Source organism: Nicotiana tomentosiformis, chromosome 11 (genome assembly GCF_000390325.3).
Source record: "Nicotiana tomentosiformis chromosome 11, ASM39032v3, whole genome shotgun sequence".
Lineage (NCBI taxonomy): Eukaryota > Viridiplantae > Streptophyta > Magnoliopsida > Solanales > Solanaceae > Nicotiana > Nicotiana tomentosiformis.
Window position 1 is genome coordinate 78,010,510 of NC_090822.1, and position 18,687 is coordinate 78,029,196.

The 18,687-nt window shown below is 39.8% G+C and overlaps 1 protein-coding gene across 1 annotated transcript; it reads left to right on the forward strand.

The window, feature by feature from the left end:
* Positions 1-8,254: 8,254 nt before the first annotated feature.
* Positions 8,255-10,648, forward strand: LOC138901719 (uncharacterized). The gene is made up of 5 exons (XM_070189501.1): positions 8,255-8,331; positions 9,000-9,120; positions 9,592-9,708; positions 9,772-9,894; positions 10,244-10,648. The coding sequence occupies exons 1-5, from the start codon at positions 8,255-8,257 to the stop codon at positions 10,646-10,648; spliced, it is 843 nt and encodes a 280-aa protein (XP_070045602.1).
* Positions 10,649-18,687: the final 8,039 nt, after the last annotated feature.

Below are 18,687 nucleotides of genomic sequence, written 5' to 3' on the forward strand. Positions count from 1 at the left end.
TGATTGGGCGGAGCTAGGCAGTTGATGGTTTCCTCTTCGCATTCGAGATGTTACTCATGCGTTCATGTAGTTTTGTCAGCTTTGTGCATCACATTCGCGAGGCTTTTACAGCGATTGCGTAGAGTACCATTGGGCAGTGCATATAAGTACTCTATTTCGGACCTCTGAGTTATTTTATCACATTTTGAGTTGGGGAGCTCGGATTTGGGCGATTGTGGAGAGAATTTTCACCACATAGATTGGGGTAAATATTTTCTACTCGGTTTTGATTATATTTCTTGATTCTATCTACGATTTTGGCATTTAATTAGTTCTTTTGAAAGAGAAATCGGGGGTTTGTGTCTAAACTTTCCTAAAGTGAACATTTGAGTTTTGAACATCGACTCGGAGTCGGATTTGAGTGAAATTAGTATGGTTGGACTCGTAATTGAATGGGTTGTCGTAAGTTGTAAGTTGTCGTAAGTTGTAAGTTTTGTTGGGTTATGAGGTACGGGCCTGAATTTGACGTTTTGGTTGACTTTGAATTTTTTATTAAAGATTCAACCTTTATCGATTGGGTTTGTCTCCTATGGTATTATTTGATATTTCCAAGTTGATTTTTGGTAGCTTCGAGCCATTCGAAGGTTGATACGCGCGTGATGGCATTTGTATAGTATTGTTTGGCTTGCTCGATTTGTCTTGGCTTATTTGAGGTAAGTATCCTATCTAAACTTGGTTGAGGCACTAGTTGCCTGAGTTATTTCTGATAGCTACGTGCTATGGGTGCGCATATGTGTGGGGTTTGAACCCATGTGCTAACACCCGTGTATTTATCCATGCTCGGGTAGTGCTTAAGCTATGATATGCCTAGAATTGACCGTTATGCTTTAAGTTATAATGTTTCTCGTATTTGTATCATTGTTGTGAACTATGGAGCCGTGTTTGAGACTACGAAGAGGCTAATTCCCTAAATAAATTCAGTAATTTCTATTTCTATGACAAAATTGCCAATTTGCCCTATGATAGCATATTTTGCACTTGCTTACACTTTAGCATGTCATTTATACCAGTTAAGGAGCATGAGATATGTTATTCATTCACCATATACATGTATTCTTATTTATTTTCTCCTGTGTGATATGATTGGACTAGATGCCTGTGACCACGCGGGGCGAATTGTGTTGTTATGCCTGTGACCATGGCGGGCGAATTATGTTGTTATGCCTGTGACCATGCCGGGTGGATTCTGATGTTGAGCTTGTGACCACGTCGGGCGGATTATGAGTATCGGCACGTGAGTTATCCATGCAACATGTGAGTTGTCCGTACGGATCCATATACTAATATTATGGCACGTGAGTTTTTCGTGCAGCACATGAATTGTCCATGCGGTTGATATTGATCCTGTGACCACGCCAAGTGGTTTATGATATTGAGACTGTGACCATGCCGGGACAATGTCACGTAGAATTTGTCGTGCTTGCGCGTGGATATGGATCCATACCCCTAGGGTCTCCATATCGTGTTTCTCTCTTGATGGTGTACATGCGGATTGTAAGAAACCGAAGGGTTTCTGGTTAATGTGAGCCTTGGGAGAGGTGGTTACTGCTATTGGATCGGGTTGCACGCCAAAACAAGACTTATTGGCTTATGGTTATTGGATCGGGTTACGCACCGCAATGGACTGTTATTTGGTTATTGCATTTCACCCTTACTTGAAATTTCCTTGATTGTTTACCTGCTTTACTTGCATATGTTCTTTATTTGCTTGATTGTTAACCGAGTAGAACACTTTAAAATAAATAATTGTGAGCATCAAAGTGGTTTTACTTGTACTATCAGTCCTTGGGTTATTGTATAATAATTCAACTATTTCATCATTTATTTCATGTTAATTTCATTTGGATTGTGTTTATGGATAGTTGGCTTACCTAGCGGGTTGGGTTAGGTACCAGCACGGCTAGTTGGATTTTGGGTAGTGACAATATAAGTGTGAGACTAGATTTTGGATATTGGATTGCCTATCACATCTTGTTCGTGTTCATCTTTTTTTAATGAATTATATGTGCTCATCCTCTTTTATGTTATGTTATGTATTTGCCATACTTGGATACTAATTGGGTGTTTCCATATGAAGTGTTATGATGGGATCGGGTTGCCGCCACAACATTATTATGATAGGACGAGGTTGCTTGCCGCAATAATATGACCATGAGGATCGAGTTGCCGCCGCAACAGTTTTGTGTTTGGATCGGGTTAACACACCAACATATATGAATTTTGGTGCTTGACTTGTGATAATATCCTCCTTTGTGGATTTGTCTATGTTGTTTCCTGAATATCATTGTAACCTCGTTGATTTGAGCCGTTGAGAAAGGTCTTGGTTCTTTTGTCGGAAAATGTGGTTATTACTTCTTTTATTGAATCCTTTTACTATAATCCACCTTTAATCATGTTATTATTATTGTTATTTCTCTTGCTATTTCTCTTGCTTGTTAATTGTATAGGTATATATTATAAGTGTATTGTCATAGCCTCATCACTATCTCACCGAGGTTAGGCTCCATACTTACAGAGAACATTAGGTCGGTTGTACTCATACTACACTTCTGCACTTCTTGTGCAGATTTAGGCATGGGTCCTAGCAGTATTCATAGGGGTGCATAGCTTGGAATTCACTAAGGCTCGAGGTATTTCTACACACTCATTCACTGATACTAGATTCATATTTACTCTCTTTACTATTGTTTCTTGTATCATATAGTATTATATTTAATTTTAGAATTTGTATTTAGTACCCTTAGTAGCTCATGTACTTAGTGACATCAGTCCTAGGAGGTTATTAGACAGTTGTGTTGGTTTAAATTAGTTATGTAATTTCTGAGCCTTACTCTTATTTATTATATTGGGCAGTTACATGTTAGTTTTGTATCTCTTATTGATATTAAGTGTTGGCTTGCATAGCAATCAGTGTTAGAAGACATCACGACCCCTTGGTTTGGGATTTAGGGTCATGAGAAGTTGGTATCAGAGCCCTAGGATAGGTCTCATGAGTCACGAGCAAGCTTGGTAGAGTCTGGAGGATCGGTACGAAGACGTCTATACTTATCTTTGAGATGATATAAAGCGTTTAAGAAACTTTACTTTCTTTATTTCTCTATCGTGCGACTTTTTTTTGTCCTAAAGTTTGAATCTTTACTTTCTATTCTCACAGACGGTGAGGACACGTGCTTCAGCCGCAACAATGCAGGAGCCGGAGCCCCACGTTGCAACCACTTCTAGGGGTAGAGGCCAGGGAAAAGGCAGAGCTATAGCCCAGCCTAGATCACGTTCAACAACACCTACAGTTACTCACACTCGTGCTAGAGTAGTGTATGTTTAGCCCCAAATAGCTCCAGATGGCGAGATTCAAGTTCTGGAGGGGTTTATTGCTACCCCAATGCTTTAGGATTCATTGGTCCATATGGTTGGTCTTATGGAGAGCATGGTTTAGGCATGTATGCTTCCTATGGCACCAATCACTTCTCAGGTTGGGGGAGGAGATCAACCCCTACTACTCGCACCCTATAATTAATGGCACAGTGATATTAGACCCCAAGAGTGTTACCAATTGGTGTGGTTCATACTATCATTATAGTGCAACCTGAGGTTAGGCACGCGATGTCAGCTGATGAGATCAAGAGGATGGACAAGTTTTAGAAGGTATTCACTTTTCATTTCAACGGGTTGCCTTCAGAGGATGGCCAGGAGTTCTTGGATCGATGCTTAGAGATTTTGCGTAATTTGGGACTAGTCGACTCAAATGGAGTTGATTTTACTACCTTCTAGATGCAGGGTTTGGCCAAAAGGTAGTGACAAACTTGTGGATGGGAAGACCAGAAGGGTCACCTCATCTTTCTTGGGCTCAGTTTGCATAGCTTTTCTTGGAGAAGTTTATCCCGATCACTCAGAGAGATGATCTGCTTAGTCCATTTGAGCATCATCAACAGGGGGTATGGCAGTCCCTCAATATGAGACGAGGTTTGTTGAGTTGTCTTTTCATGCAACTATCCTGATCCCTATTGAAGTGTATCCCGATCATTCAGAGAGATGATCCGCTCAGTTAGTTTGAGCATCATCAGCATGGTGGTATGGCAGTCACTCAATATGAGACGAGATTTGTTGAGTTGTCTCTTCATGCAGCTATCCTGATCCCCATTGGGAGGGAGAAGGTACAGAGGTTCATTAAGGGGCTTATGCCATGACCCAAACCAAAAGGGCCACGATGGGCACTAGATGCCTTACTCAATAGAGTACAAATGTAATATATCTTTCTTATAATACTATCATGGGTAAATGAGCCAGAAAAGACTTCATGATATAACCAGAATTAAACATAAGGGAATACTCGACATAGGACAACCCAACATGATATACAAACTTACACATGTGACATACGGGCCAATAAGGCCGAAATGATCATTTGTACACTCAAAACATAGACAGACAATGCCGTACAATCATCCATATACATAACATATGTCTACAAGACTCTATGAGTACATAAACGTCAAAAAGGTAGGGAGAGGGCCCTATGATGGTAGGCTATAATCTTGTGTTTTAGTCGCTTATTACATTCTAATTTACTGCACTTTAATTGAGTTTGAGCGTTAATTGCTAGTGTTTTGCACTAATTGTGTGTTTTATGCCTTGTAGGAGTGATTCTAAGCTATGTAGATGTTATGGAACTAATTCTAGATAATTGGAGCTTTGAAGTCTGAGTAAAAGACCAAAGGAATAAGCCGGAATAGCGTTTGGGGGTCGAGGATTACTTCTGGGCGTCAAAATTCAAGAAAGAATAATTTGCTAAAAAAATGCACTGGTGAAAAGCACAGTGTGGCGCACAGTGCGACGCAACAGTGTAAAAATCTGTCAGAAATTGTCAAACTTCAAAGACTGAATTTTTGGGGTCTGTCAGGAAAAAGCACTAATGCTACGCACAGTGTGACACATGAAAAGCAATAAGTTTGCGAGTTTTCCTATTTCGGCTAGTAAAAGGATGATTTAGTTTGGGCCCGACCCTACTTGGTATAAATACATGGAATTACGGTATTTTGAGGACTTTTGACACATCTAAGGCCTAAGGAGGCTAGAGAGAAGGTGGAGAATCCAAAGAACAAGGAGTTCATCATTTAATCCTCCCTCAAGACAAGAGTTTGGATCGTTTAATGCTTTTCTTTATATTTGTGATGAATCACTCCATATCTATGGAGTAATTCTCTTTAGGAATTAATGGATTTGGTATTTTGATGATTGTTCGTGGATATAAACTCTAGTGTTTATGTATTGAACTATTTTGGGTGATTTAAATATTGCATATATATTCATATGTTCATGTAATCGAGAGAGGCATAACTTGTGATGTTTTTGCATCATCTTGTTGGTTGAATTCATTGATTCTTCTTAGTAATTAAAATAGGCTAGTTGAATTATTGTTTAGACCTAGTTAGGAGGATAATCGAAAGAGGTTCTCCTAAAGACCAGTCCACTACGAATTCGTGCATATCTTCACCGAGCATAAATTGGTTCATATTGTGAGGTTGAAACTTAATCGAGAGAGAAGTTTCTACTAAACATTTGAACTAATAATCGAGTGAATTTGAGAGACTCACTTGAATATTAGAAGTGAATTAACGAGAGTTAAATCCTAGACAATTATCTTGCACCTATCCAATCAACCCCTATTTTCTCCTATTGATATCTTCTTTGCTTAGTTTTGTTCAATTGTCATTAGTCAATTATATCTAGAGTCTTATTTAATTTTAGCTCTTAATCATATAATCTCAATTGTTGATCATCTTGGATAGCAATCTAGCTACAAGCTACGAAAATACTGTTTAACTCCAATCCCTATGGATTCAAAATATTTCTGTACAATCTTTGACTAGCGAGCATATTTAGGTATGTGTTTTGAGCTCGTCACCCTTCCATACCAATCAATACATTCCCAAAGCATATTGACCAAATAGGCAACTCTAGAGCAAATGGAGTGCACCAACACCTTTCGCTGAGCTGATAGCCTACTAGGAGAACTGTCAACCTATTTATCGGGACCTGCGGGCATGAAATGCAGCATCCCCAGGCAAAAGGGACGTCAGTATGAATAAAGGTACCGAGTATGTAAGGCAAGAAACATAAATAATAACCGTAATGTAAAGATAGATAGAGAAGATACAACCTGTAACATCTGAGTGCCTCTAAGGGCGACTGACATAAATGCATATATATATATATATATATATATATATATATATATATATATATATATATATATATATATATATATACTTTTAAAACATACGCCTCTATGGGTATCATGATCATCATATCGTACCAGGTTTTAATAGGCTAGGTAAAACGTACCCGGCCATCATAAGGCTCGGTAGAATTGTACCCGACAACGTGGAGCTCGGTAAAACCCAACTGGTAAGTGGTTTCACAATAGGTGTCATACCTGGCTGACTATAGCGCTACTCAATAGAGTAAAATAGGTACATATATATAATGATGCTGGACTCATGGAATCACATTCTCAACGTAAAGAAGAATTTTAGACAATTATCTTGCACCTATCCAATCAACCCCTATTTTCTCCTATTGATATCTTCTTTGCTTAGTTTTGTTCAATTGTCATTAGTCAATTAAATCTAGAGTCTTAGTTAATTTTAGCTCTTAATCATATAAGAAACCGATATTCTACAAGAAAATGAAAATCACCTCTCCTATTTGTACTACATCCCATAAGTTACTAAAAGTCACCAAACATACCAAACAACAATAATATAATTCACAATAAGCTCTCCGATTAGTTCAACAACCATTTTGAGCGACACACTCGATTTACGATTAACCATATATGGTTTGAATCAAATTCCTTTTCCATGAATCTTCCTACAACATCTATAACATCATACGTATGCTTACCATATCATTTTCAGCCCAAAATATCATAAGAATAATCTTCAAAAAAGAGTCCACACGCCTAGCACCTTAACCTTTAATTAGCATATATATAAGCTTAACAACATCAGACATAACATAATCAAACTATTTATAACAATTTCCATCCAGAACAAACTATATATATAGACTCAACACAGCCCACAAAAAAAGATAATGATTCCTTTATGCCATGTCAATTACCATCTTGTAGATTGTCATTCAGACAACTCAACCAACACATGACTAACCTTAATCACAACCAATAACATGATTTACATACCTTAGGAAGTATATACAACTTGAAATCCCTAGCTGGTGTAGCTCACAACAACCCTCAATCACACCACAACACTATAGGAGTTGTATTCTCTTCTTGAATCAACTTTTGGTATTCCAGTTGGTGTGTAATCACTTGTGTTTAACCTTAAAAATTTAATACATATGAAGGAGGGATTTATTATTACCTTAATAAACAATAACAACACAAAATATGAGGTTACTTCAATTTGAATAATATTCCAAAACAACCACAAGATGAAGAACTACGATCTAGCAAGCGCCACGGGATTTCTGGCTCTGGATTCATGTTTTTATCTTTGGTTTTCACTGTAGAATCATGGATACTAATTTAAGAGTGTTTTGGGAGTGTATAGGGTCTGGTTGGGCCAAAAAATGAACCTAAATGAGCCTTACCCCGATCGTTAAATGTTGGAGAATTATCCACCGCCTAAGTGGGTCCCATAGGGGCTGCCTATGCAGTCTCGCAAAAATGAAAATATATCTATATTCCAATATTTTATTGATGAATGGTTAATGTGTTGGAACCTAGACCCGTAGACCTTCTATTTGACAGGTGGATCACATTGTAATTCTTAATATATTGAGAGAAAAGCTCTGCTACATTTGACCTAATTTTCATCATGTTTATGAATGTAACTTGTGATGACCTTAGCCAAATTTTGTTCCACGACTTGGTTGACTTCAAAACATAACACACGACTATCATACAACTAAAATAACTCATAACATAACCTCTTTATCATGTTAAGCACCCTAGTCTCACCCCAAAAGTACATGATATAACATTCCCAACTTGTCAACTTTCGACGAAACTTATTTTCTTCAATTCGTTTAGCTTCTAAGCCTTCCAACCCTCTTGGTACTTATTATCCATGAACTTAAATATTTTTAACCTCCAAGGTAACATTATTAACTTCCTTTATGTAATTTCAAAGATGATCTCATTTTTAAGCTTACGTCAATTGGCTTACTACGTACTCTTACGTTTGAAAACATGGGGTGTAACAGCTTACATATGGTATCAGACTTCAGATGGCTAAAAAGGATAAGACTGAGACTTCTTTCATTCAGGTAATGGAGATTGATAGGAGGATTGAGCACATTCGTGGCTAGGGGAGACAGGAAGCTCCTGATAAAAGACCTCATTATTTGGTGGTTTCAAAGTGCCTCGTCTGGAAGCAGGGGTCCTTTTGGTAGAGGTCTATTAGGATGGTCCAGTCAGTACTTTAGGTTTCTAACTGTACTCCAGGCGGCCATGGTTCTTATGGTCCTCGTTCTGAGCAACCATCATTCAGTGTGCCTCTAACTCCCATTAGTGCTCCTCCAATATAGAGTTTCCATGGTTGTGATTCGGGTCGTCATGGTCAATATCAGACCTAGCAGCTATGCTGTGTAAATGGTTATTTTGAGTGTTAATATATGGGGAATTACAGAAGTCAATGCTTGAGATTAAGGGGTGGGGCACAACAGGGTAGCCAGGGCATTGTTTCAGTACCAATTATTGCACCACCTGCCTAGCCAGTTAGAGGTGGGGGTTCAGCCAGCTAGAGGTGGGGGCCATCCAGCTAGAGGTCGAGGCCATCTAGTTTAAGATCATCCTAGAGGAGGATGACATATCGAAGGAGGTTGGGTCCATTGTTTTGCATTTCTTTATCGGCCTGAGGTGGAGTCATCTAATGCAGTCATCACAGGTATTATCTCAGTCTATCATAGAGATACTTCGGTGTTGTTTGATACAGGTTCTACTTATTCATATGTGTCTTCATATTTTACGTCTCACTTGAGTATGCCTCTTTTGATTCTCTTGATATTCCTATTTCTTTGTCTAAACCTGTTAGGGAATCTATAGTAGTTGATCAGGTGTACTAATATTTTGTTGTTACTATTAATGGTTTTGATACCATAGTTGATCTCCTTCTATTGGACATGGTGGATTTTAAGGTTATTGTTAGTATGTATTGGTTGTCCCCATTTCATGCTATCTTAGATTTTACGTCGTCAGTTTAATCATGCCGGGGTTTCCTAAATTAGAGTGGAGAGAGACACTTAGCTATTCCACGAGTAAGTTGTTTTCATTTTGAAGGCCCAATGAATGGTTGGGAATGGATGTTTAACATATTTGTCTTACATTCGACATTTTAATATGGAGGTTCCCTCTATGGATTTAGTACCGGTTGTTAGGGAGTTTGCGGAGGTGTTTCTGGTTGATTTATCGGGAATCACATGGATAGGTATATTGATTTCTGGATTGACTTGGTTCTAGGCACTCAACCCATTTCTATCCCACCGTGTCGTATGGCTCCAGCTAATTTGAAGGAAATGAATGAGTAGTTGCAGGATTTGCTTGATAAGGGATTCATTAGACCCAGTGTTTCTACTTTGGGTTTGTCGATGTTGTTTGAGAAGAAGAAGGATGGTCCGATGAGGATGTGCATTTACTACCGGCAGGTGAACAAGGTTAATATCAAGAACAAGTATCCATTGCCTCATATTGATGATTTTATTTACTAGCTTCAAGGTGCCAAGGTGTTCTCCAAGATTGATTTGAGATCTGGCTATCAGCAGTTGAATATTAGGGTTTCATATGTGTCTAAGAGATCTATTGGGACTCGTTATGGTCATTATGAGTTCTTGGTGATGTCATTTGGGTTGACTAATGCCCCGATAGCTTTCATGGATTTGATGAACCCAATGTTCAAGCCTTATTTGGATTCCTTTGTGATTGTGTTCATTAATGACATCTTGGTTTACTCACGTACTATAGAGGAGCATGGACAACACTTGAAAGTTGTACTTCACACTTTGAGGGATCGTCAGCTTTATGCATTCTCGAAGTGTGAGTTGTGATTGAACTCAGTCACATTCTTGGGTTATGTCGTGTCTTGTAAGGGTATCAAGGTTGATCTGAAGAAGACAGAGCTAGTTCAAAATTGTCCTACACCTATTTCAGCTGTAGAGATCTGGAGTTTCTTGGGTTTGGCAGGTTACTATCCCCTTTATTAAGGGAATTTCATCTATTGTAGCACAATTTACCATGCTGACTCAGAACGGTGATCCATTTAGATGGTCTAATGAGTGTGAGGAGAGCCATCAAAAGTTTAAGGTTTCCTTGACTACAACTCCAGTGTTGGTGTTGCCCAAATATTCTGGGCATTATACCATGAATTATGATGCTTATCATTTTGGGCTTGGCACGATTTTGATGCAAGATGGTAGGGTGATTGCCTACGCACCTCATCAGTTGAAGACTCATGAGAAGAACTATCATGTTCATGATTTGGAGTTGGCACTTATTCTTCTTGCGCTCAAGATTTGGAGGCACTACTTGTACATCATGTCATGTGAGGTCTACACTAATCATCAGTGTCTCCAGCATTTGTTTAAGTAGAAGAATTTGAATTTGAGTCAGCGAAGGTGGTTGGAGTTTTTGAAAGACTGTGATGTCACTATCTTGTATCTTCTAGGAAAGGCTAATGTGGTAGACGATGCCTTGAGTAGAAAGGCGCAGAGTATGAGTAGTTTGGCATTTATTCGAGATGGGGAGAGGCTATAGGCTATAAATGTTCAGGCTTTGGACAACATATTTATGAGATTGGATAATTTTTAGCCTAGTAGAGTTTTTTCTTATGTGGTGACGCAATCATCTTTGTAAGAGCGTAGTAAGCCTCGCCAGTTTGATGATCCTAACTAGATGGTATTAAAGGACACAGTGCAGAAAGGTGGTGCAAAGAAAGTTATGATTGGAGATGGTGATGTTATGTGGCTTCATGGTCAGATTTGTGTCCTAATGTTACATTGATGGTTTAAGGGAGCTGATTCTCCAAGAGGCTCATAGTTTACACTATTCTATTCATCCGTGAGTCACAAAGATGTATCTTATCTTGAAGCAGCATTACTGGTGGATAAAGATAAAGAAGGACATTATTAGTCATATTCACGGTGTTTGAATTACTAGTAGGTGAAGTATGAACATCAGAAACCAAGTGGTTTGACTCAGAGGTTGGTTATAAAAGGAGTGAAAGTGGGAGCGTATTACTATGGACTTTGTGGTAGGATTGTCACTGACTTTGGGGAAGTATGATGCTATTTGGCTTACTGTGGATAGGTTAACCAAGTCAGCGGATTTCATTCTGGTGACGACTTAGTACCCTTCAGAGAGGTTGGATCATTGTGTTATTGAGTTTGGAGGCCATTGGGACCAGTTTCTACCGTTAGTGGAGTTTTCCTACAATAATAGTTATCAGTCCAACATTCATATTGCACCATATGAGGCATTATATAGTAGGTGGTACAGTTCTCCCTTCGATTGATTTGATCCTAGTGAGGCTAGGATGTTGAGTATGGATTTAGTTAGTGATGCCTTAGAGAAGGTGAGGTTGATGCAGGATCATCTTCAGACAGCACCTAGTAGGCAGAAGATTTATGCAGACAAGAAAATCCGTGATGTGGCTCTTATGGAGGCAAAAAGGTACTTTTGAACATGTTGCCTATGAAGGGCATGGTGCAATTTGGGAATAAGAACAGGTTGAGCCTGAGGTTTATTGTCCCATTTGAGATCTTAGAGGGAGTTGGAGAGGTTTTTATAGGCTTGCATTGACTCCCAATCTAATAGGGGTACATATGGTATTTCATGTGTTCCATGCTTTAGAAATATCATGAATATTAGTCGCATGTTCTAGACTTTAGCACATTGCAACTTGATGAGTATATGAGTTATGATGAAGAGTGGGTAGCTATTGTAGATCGAAAAGTTTGAAATTTAGGATCTAAGAAAATTCCTTCCGCGAGAGTGCTTTGGATAAGTCAACCGATTAAGGAGGCTACTTGGGCGCCTGAGTCTGATGTGAGGAGTAGATATTTGCATCACTTTATCACTTCAGGTACATTTCTAGGTCCTTTCGAGGATGAACATTTCTATAAGAGGGGAGCGTGTAACGACCCGGTAGGTAATTTTGAGTTTTATCTTTCTATTTTGTGATTTGAGACCTTGAATAGCTTCATTGATATTTTATGACTTGTGTGCATAGTTCGTTTCAATTTCCAAAAGGTTTTGATGTGTTTTGATAAAGAAATCTTGATTTATGAGCTTTGATATTGTTGGAGTTGACCATGGTCAACATTCTTGGTAAACGACCTTGGATCAGTGTTTTGACGATTCCGATTCATATGATGATTTTGGACTAGTACGTGCATTTGGTTAGGGTCACGAGTAACCCGAGGCCATTTCATATCATATTTGAAAGTTGAAACTTTAGTTCATAAACATTGAATTTTTTGAATTTTGATGCTTGATTCTTGATTGTAGATGGTAATTTGATGTTTTAAGCTGGTGAGCAAGTTCTTGCAAGGTTATTATACTTATATAGATGTTTGGAGTGGGGCCCGAGGGGCTAGGGTGGGTTTCAGATTGATTTTGGAGAAGTTTTAGTGCTTTTGATTACTGTTGATTTTTCTAGTGTTGCAGTTATCGCACCGGTGATAGTCCAGTGCACATGTGCGAGCTTGCTTCTATGGAAGTTTGGATCACATCTACAAGACTCAATGAGCTCAGGAACTTCCGCTTCTGCGGAGCATTGAGCACAGGTGTGAGACTGCATTTTCTAATGTTAGCCCGCATCTACGAGGAGCTCAGCTAAGGGGAAGGTTGCATATGCTATGTTATGGATGCATATGGGAATGTTGCTTCTGCTGAGCGTTATCGCTTCAACGACATTTATAACAATGTCTGCTTCTGCGGACTGTTTAGTTGCTTCTGTGATGTCACTTCTGCGGTATGTTTTTGCATATGTGACATCGCTTTTGGGTAGTAACTTAAGATTGTGTATTTTAGAGATTTACACCTCGATCAGAGGTCAGATCTCAAAACTAATTACATATTTAGACCCATGGATGAATGGGTAATACGCATTTGGTGTAATGACCTGGGTAGTCATTTTTTGTATTTTAGTTGTGTTCCCCTATCTGATGCTTCCCGTATACTTCTTTGTTGTTTTGTTACATGTGGGTATTGGTTGGTTTTGTTTCTGGGATGTTTTGGAGTGAATTGGAACACTTAGTTCCATGGTTAGAAGGAGAAGTTATAAGAGTTTATCGATGTTTGAATTTTGTGTAAATGACCTCGAAATGATGTTTGATGGTTCCAGTTGGTTTGTATGGTGATTTTGGACGTAGGCGTACATTCAGATTTGGATTTGGAGGTTCCTAGGTTGATTTGGCTCTATTTAGAGAAAGTTGGAAATTCAAAGATTTGGAAGGTTTATAAGTTTGACCTGAAGTTGCGTTTGAGGCTATCGAGGTCGAATTGTTGTTTCATAAGTTGGAATAGGTCCGTTATGTCATTTTGGACTTGTGTGCAAAATTTGAGGTCGTTCCGAGTTGGTTAGACGTGATTCGGCTTGAGTTTCGAAGTTAGAAGTTTGATTAGATCATTAAGCATGAATTAAGGTATAGTTTGTGGTTTTGATGTTATTTTGTGAGATTTAAGACATTGAGTAGCTCCGTGTCATGTTTTTGGACTGGTTAGTATGATTTAACGGTGTTTCGAGTGGCTCGGGTGTGTTTCGAAAAGACTCCGGATCATTTTGGAGCTAGTTGGCAGTTCTAGTATAATATTTTTGGAGTTGTGAGGTTTGGTGTGCCGGTGCGATTTCACAGGTGCGGACTGGTGAGCACAGGTGCAGGGGATGGCTGGGGCAGAAGATGTTTGTAGACGCGGAGATGATTGCTCATTTGCGAGATCGGAGATGCGGAGTGATGGCGCAGAAGTTGAGCAAGTAAGCTTGGGGAAGTTGTGCAGAGGCGGGTTCGTTGTCGCACTAACTGTATCGTAGAAGAGGAGTGATGCTCCGCAAGTGCGAGAGGTCGAGGCGAGTGAAGCTTGTAGAAGGGAGGATTGGGTCGCGGATGCGGCATTGCAGAAGCAAAAATAGGCTTCATATGCGAGATCACTGGGCAAATTTTATTTTTATCGAGGGTTTGTCTTGATTTTTCATATTTTGAGATTGGGGGCTCGGATTGGAGCGATGTTTGAGGTAATTTTCACCTACTTGGATTAACTAAATCTTCTTAACTTGGGTTTGATTGTTATTCATTATTCTAAAATTGACTTTGACTTTTGATTGGAGAGTGATTATTTTGGATTTGAACCTGTAACGAACCGGTCAGTCGTTTTGCATATCATTGGCCCGTTCCCCTAGTTATTATCTCTTCTATGCTTATTAGTGGTTATATGACTTGCCGAGGTGGTTGATTTGGTTTCGGGAATGATTTGAAGCGAAATGGGACACTTAGTCCCAAGGTTGAAGGCTTAAGTTGATAGAGTTGACCAGCGTTTTACTTTTGTGTAGACGACTCCATAATGGAGTTTTGATGGTTCTGACAGCTTTGCATGGTTATTTTGGACTTAGGCGTACGTCCGGATGTTGATTTGGAGGCTTGTAGGTTGATTTGATGATTTTTGGCGAAAGTTAGAAAGTTGAAGGTTTGGAAGGTTGGGAGGTTTGACCGAGAGTTGACTTTATTAATATCGGGTTCAGATTTTGGTTTCGGACATTGGAATAGGACCGTTGTGTCATTTTGGAGTGGTGTGCAAAATTTGAGCTTATTCGGACTTGGTTTGATATGATTCGCATTGGTTTTAGAAGTTGGAACTTCGTTAGTTTCATTAGGCTTGATTTGATGTGTGATTAATAATTTTGGTGTTGTTTAATGTGATTTAAGGCTCTGAGAGAGTTTGTATTGTGTTTTAGAACTTGTTGGAATGTTTGGATGGGGTCCTCGGGGCTTCGGGTGTGTTTCGGATGGCCAACGGATCTTCTTTGGACTTAAAGCATTGCTGAAGGGATTATCGCCTCTGGTGTTTTAACATTTGCGGTGGGTATGGCCACAGATGCGGAGCAGAAGGTGCAACCTTGGTAGCATAGGTGCAGGGGTTGGCTAAGCTGGGGTGAGATGGCAAATGCGCATGGAATTTCGCAGAAGCGGATGCGTTTCTGTGAGGAATGTTCCACATAAGTGGAGTTTAACTAGACAGGTTGAGTCTTAGACCGGACAAGATCCGCGATGCGGATGCACAAGAGCAAAAATTCGACCGCAGAAGCGATTCCAATTGTGCGGATTGATGATCGCAGGTGCGCGTAGATTGGGAGTAAATGAATTTCCGCACCTGCGATGATTTTTCCGCAGGTGCGGTGTCGCAAGTATGACCTCTTGGACTGTAGAAGCAGAATTGCTGGACAAGATTATAAATCGAGGGTTTGGTCTTTTCTTTTCATTTTTGGGATTTTGGAGTTTGGTCTATGGCGATATTTGGAGTGTTTTTTCCCTATATTTGAAGAGGTAAGTGTAGTTTATTCAATTTTGATGATAGATATTGATTATCCATTGATTATTACACCTAGATTATGTGAATTTGAAGTGAAATTTGGAGATTTTAGACCATGGTATTGGAGAGTGAGATTTTGTGGTTTGAGGGTCGATTTGTGGATGGAATTGGATAAAATTTGTATGGTTGGACTCGCAATTAAATGGGTGTTCGAAATTTATTAATTTTGCCGTGTTCCAGGGTGTGGGCCTGAGGTTGACATTTTGGGTTGACTTTTCAATTTCGATTAAATAACTTAGCTTTATCATTTGGATTCGATTGCTATGACTTTTATTGATTATATTAAGTTTATTTGATTAGATTCGGGTCGTTCGGAGGTTGATACACGCGATAAGGGTTTGTTAGAGGAGTAATTTGGATTGCTTGAGGTAAGTATCTATCTAAACTTGGTTGAGGCACTAACTGCTTGAATTATTTGTGATTGCTATGTGTTATTGGTGCGCATATGTGTGGGGTTTGAGCACATGTGCAAGCACCGGGTATTTATCCATGTTTGGGATATACGCTTAAGCTATGATATACCTAGAATTGACAGTTAAGCTTTAATCTATAATGTTTCTCATATTTGTAACCTTGTTGTGAACTATTTGAGCCATGTTTGAGGTTACATAGAGGCTAAATCCCTGAATGAACTTGATAATTGCTATTTCTATGATAAAATTATTGATTTCACTTATGATAGCACACTGTGCACATGCCTACACTTTAGCATGTCATTATACCAGTCTAGAAGCAAGAAATTGGATATTCATCCATCATATACATGTATTGTTGTATATTTGATTATGTGTGATATGATTTGGGCTGGGTGCCTTTGAACACACCGGGCGGATTGTGTTGTTATGCTTGTGACCAATGCCAAGCAGATTGTGTTGTTATGCATGTGACCACGCCGAGTGGATTGTGATGTTATGCATGTGCCCACGTCGGGCTGATTGTGTTGTTTTCCATGTGACCACACCGGGCGGATTATGATATTGAGCCTGTGACCACGCCGGGCTGGTAGCACAGTGAATTGGTCATGCTTCCGTGTGGATATGGATCCATCCCCCTAGGGTCACCCTCTCATGTTTCTTTCTTGATGGTGTACACGCGAATTTGAGGAAACTAATCAGTGGTTTGGTACGGATATGGAAAGGTTAAGGAAAATCAGGCCAGTGTTTGTTTTGGATTTGCATTTTATCTTTACTTAAAATTTCCATGGTTAAACCTGATCCATTGGCATATCATCTTTATATGTTGTGTCATTGACTGAAAAGAGAACTTGAGTAATTGCGCACACACACACATAGAGGGTTCTTTTTGTGCATTATGACTTGATTACATTATTGTTATGTACTTGTTAAATTGATGAAACTGTACAGGCTATAGAAAGTATCGTTTATAATTCTCGCTTCTTTTACCTCGCTGAGGTTAGTTACAATACTTATTGAGTACATTGGGTCGGTTGTACTCATACTACACTCTATACATAACTGTGCAAATCTAGGTGTTGGGACCAGTTATCAGTAGTGGAGTTTCTTGTTGAGCTGAGTATCGAGAGACGAGGTAGATCTGCATTCTTGCCCGCAGTCTTGGCGTCTCTTTTCTTATGTATTATTGTCTTTATTTCAGACAGTATTGTATTTGGTCATTTCAGACTTGTATTTTTATATTAGAGCTCATTACTCTGTATTTACGGTTCTCGGGGATTTATCATGTATTACCGCTATTTCATTATATTGAGATTTCAGACGTATGTTATTTCTTTAAATTCTACTATTTTGGTTCTTCATTGCTATGTTCGGCTTGCCTAGCAAGTGAGTTAGACGCCATCATAATGGGTTAGGATTTTGGGTCGTGACAAGTTAATATTAGAGTCCTAGGTTCATAAGTATTACAAGTCATGAGCAAGCTTAGTAGAGTCTTGCGGATCAGTATAGAGACGTCCATACTTATCTTCGAGAGGCTACCGAACTGTTAGGAAAACTTCACTTTCTTGCCTTCATTTCGTGTCGATTAGTTATTTCCAAAGTTTGAAGCTTGACTATTTTATTCTCTCACATATGGTGAGAACACGTACGGACGGATCAGGCGGGTGGCCACCAGTACCATCAGTTAGGGCCGCGATAGGCCGGGCCGCGTTAGGGGTCGAGGTATGGCTCATACTACAACTAGAATGACGTATGTGGAGTCACTAGTTGCTCAATCTGAGGAGTAGGTACCAGATATGGTTGAGCCAGTGGGACCATCTCAGGCACCAGCAGTGCCCATCATTTTTCCTGGCCCTTCAGGAGGCCTTAGCCTAGATTTTTACCGTGTGCACGAGCCTAGCTCAGGCAGTTTCAGTTCGAGCTGCACCAACCACTTCACATGTGGGGGGAGGTGCCCAGACTCCTACCTCTCGTACTCCATAGAAGCTAGCTTAAGGTCACGAGACACCAGGTGTATTGCTAGTTCAGCCGATTGCTACCGCTCGAGCCGAGGTTGGTCCCCTTATGGGTTATGAGGAGCAGAAGAGGTTAGAGCGGTTTGGGAGGCTTAAGCCTCTAGAGTTCAGTGGTGCGGAGTGAGGAGATGCTCAGGCTTTTGTAGACCGGTGTCAGCGGATTCTTCTCATGGAGGTTATTTTGGATACCAGTAGTGTTGCATTTACTACTTTTCAGCTGATAGGGGCAGCTTACAGATGGTGCTAGACTTATGAGTTGAGCAGGCCAGCCAACCCTGCGCCACTTACATGGCATGAGTTCTCAGTTCTCTTCTTAGTGAAGTTTGTTCCACAGACCCACAATGAGGAGCTGTAAGCAGTTTGAGCAGCTATGCCAGGAGGGTATGACAGTGACTCAGTATGAGATGAGGTTCGCAGATTTGGCGCGACATGCAGTATGGTTGGTTACCACTGAGAGGGAGAATATTAAGAGGTTCATTGATGGCCTCAATTATGGTTTACGATCCAGTATGGCTCGAGAGGTTACGACGGATGCTAGGTTTGACTAAGTGGTTAAGATTGGTAGATTCTTAGAGTTGGTTCGCAGGTAGGAGCGTGAGGAGCCGGAGGCCAGGAG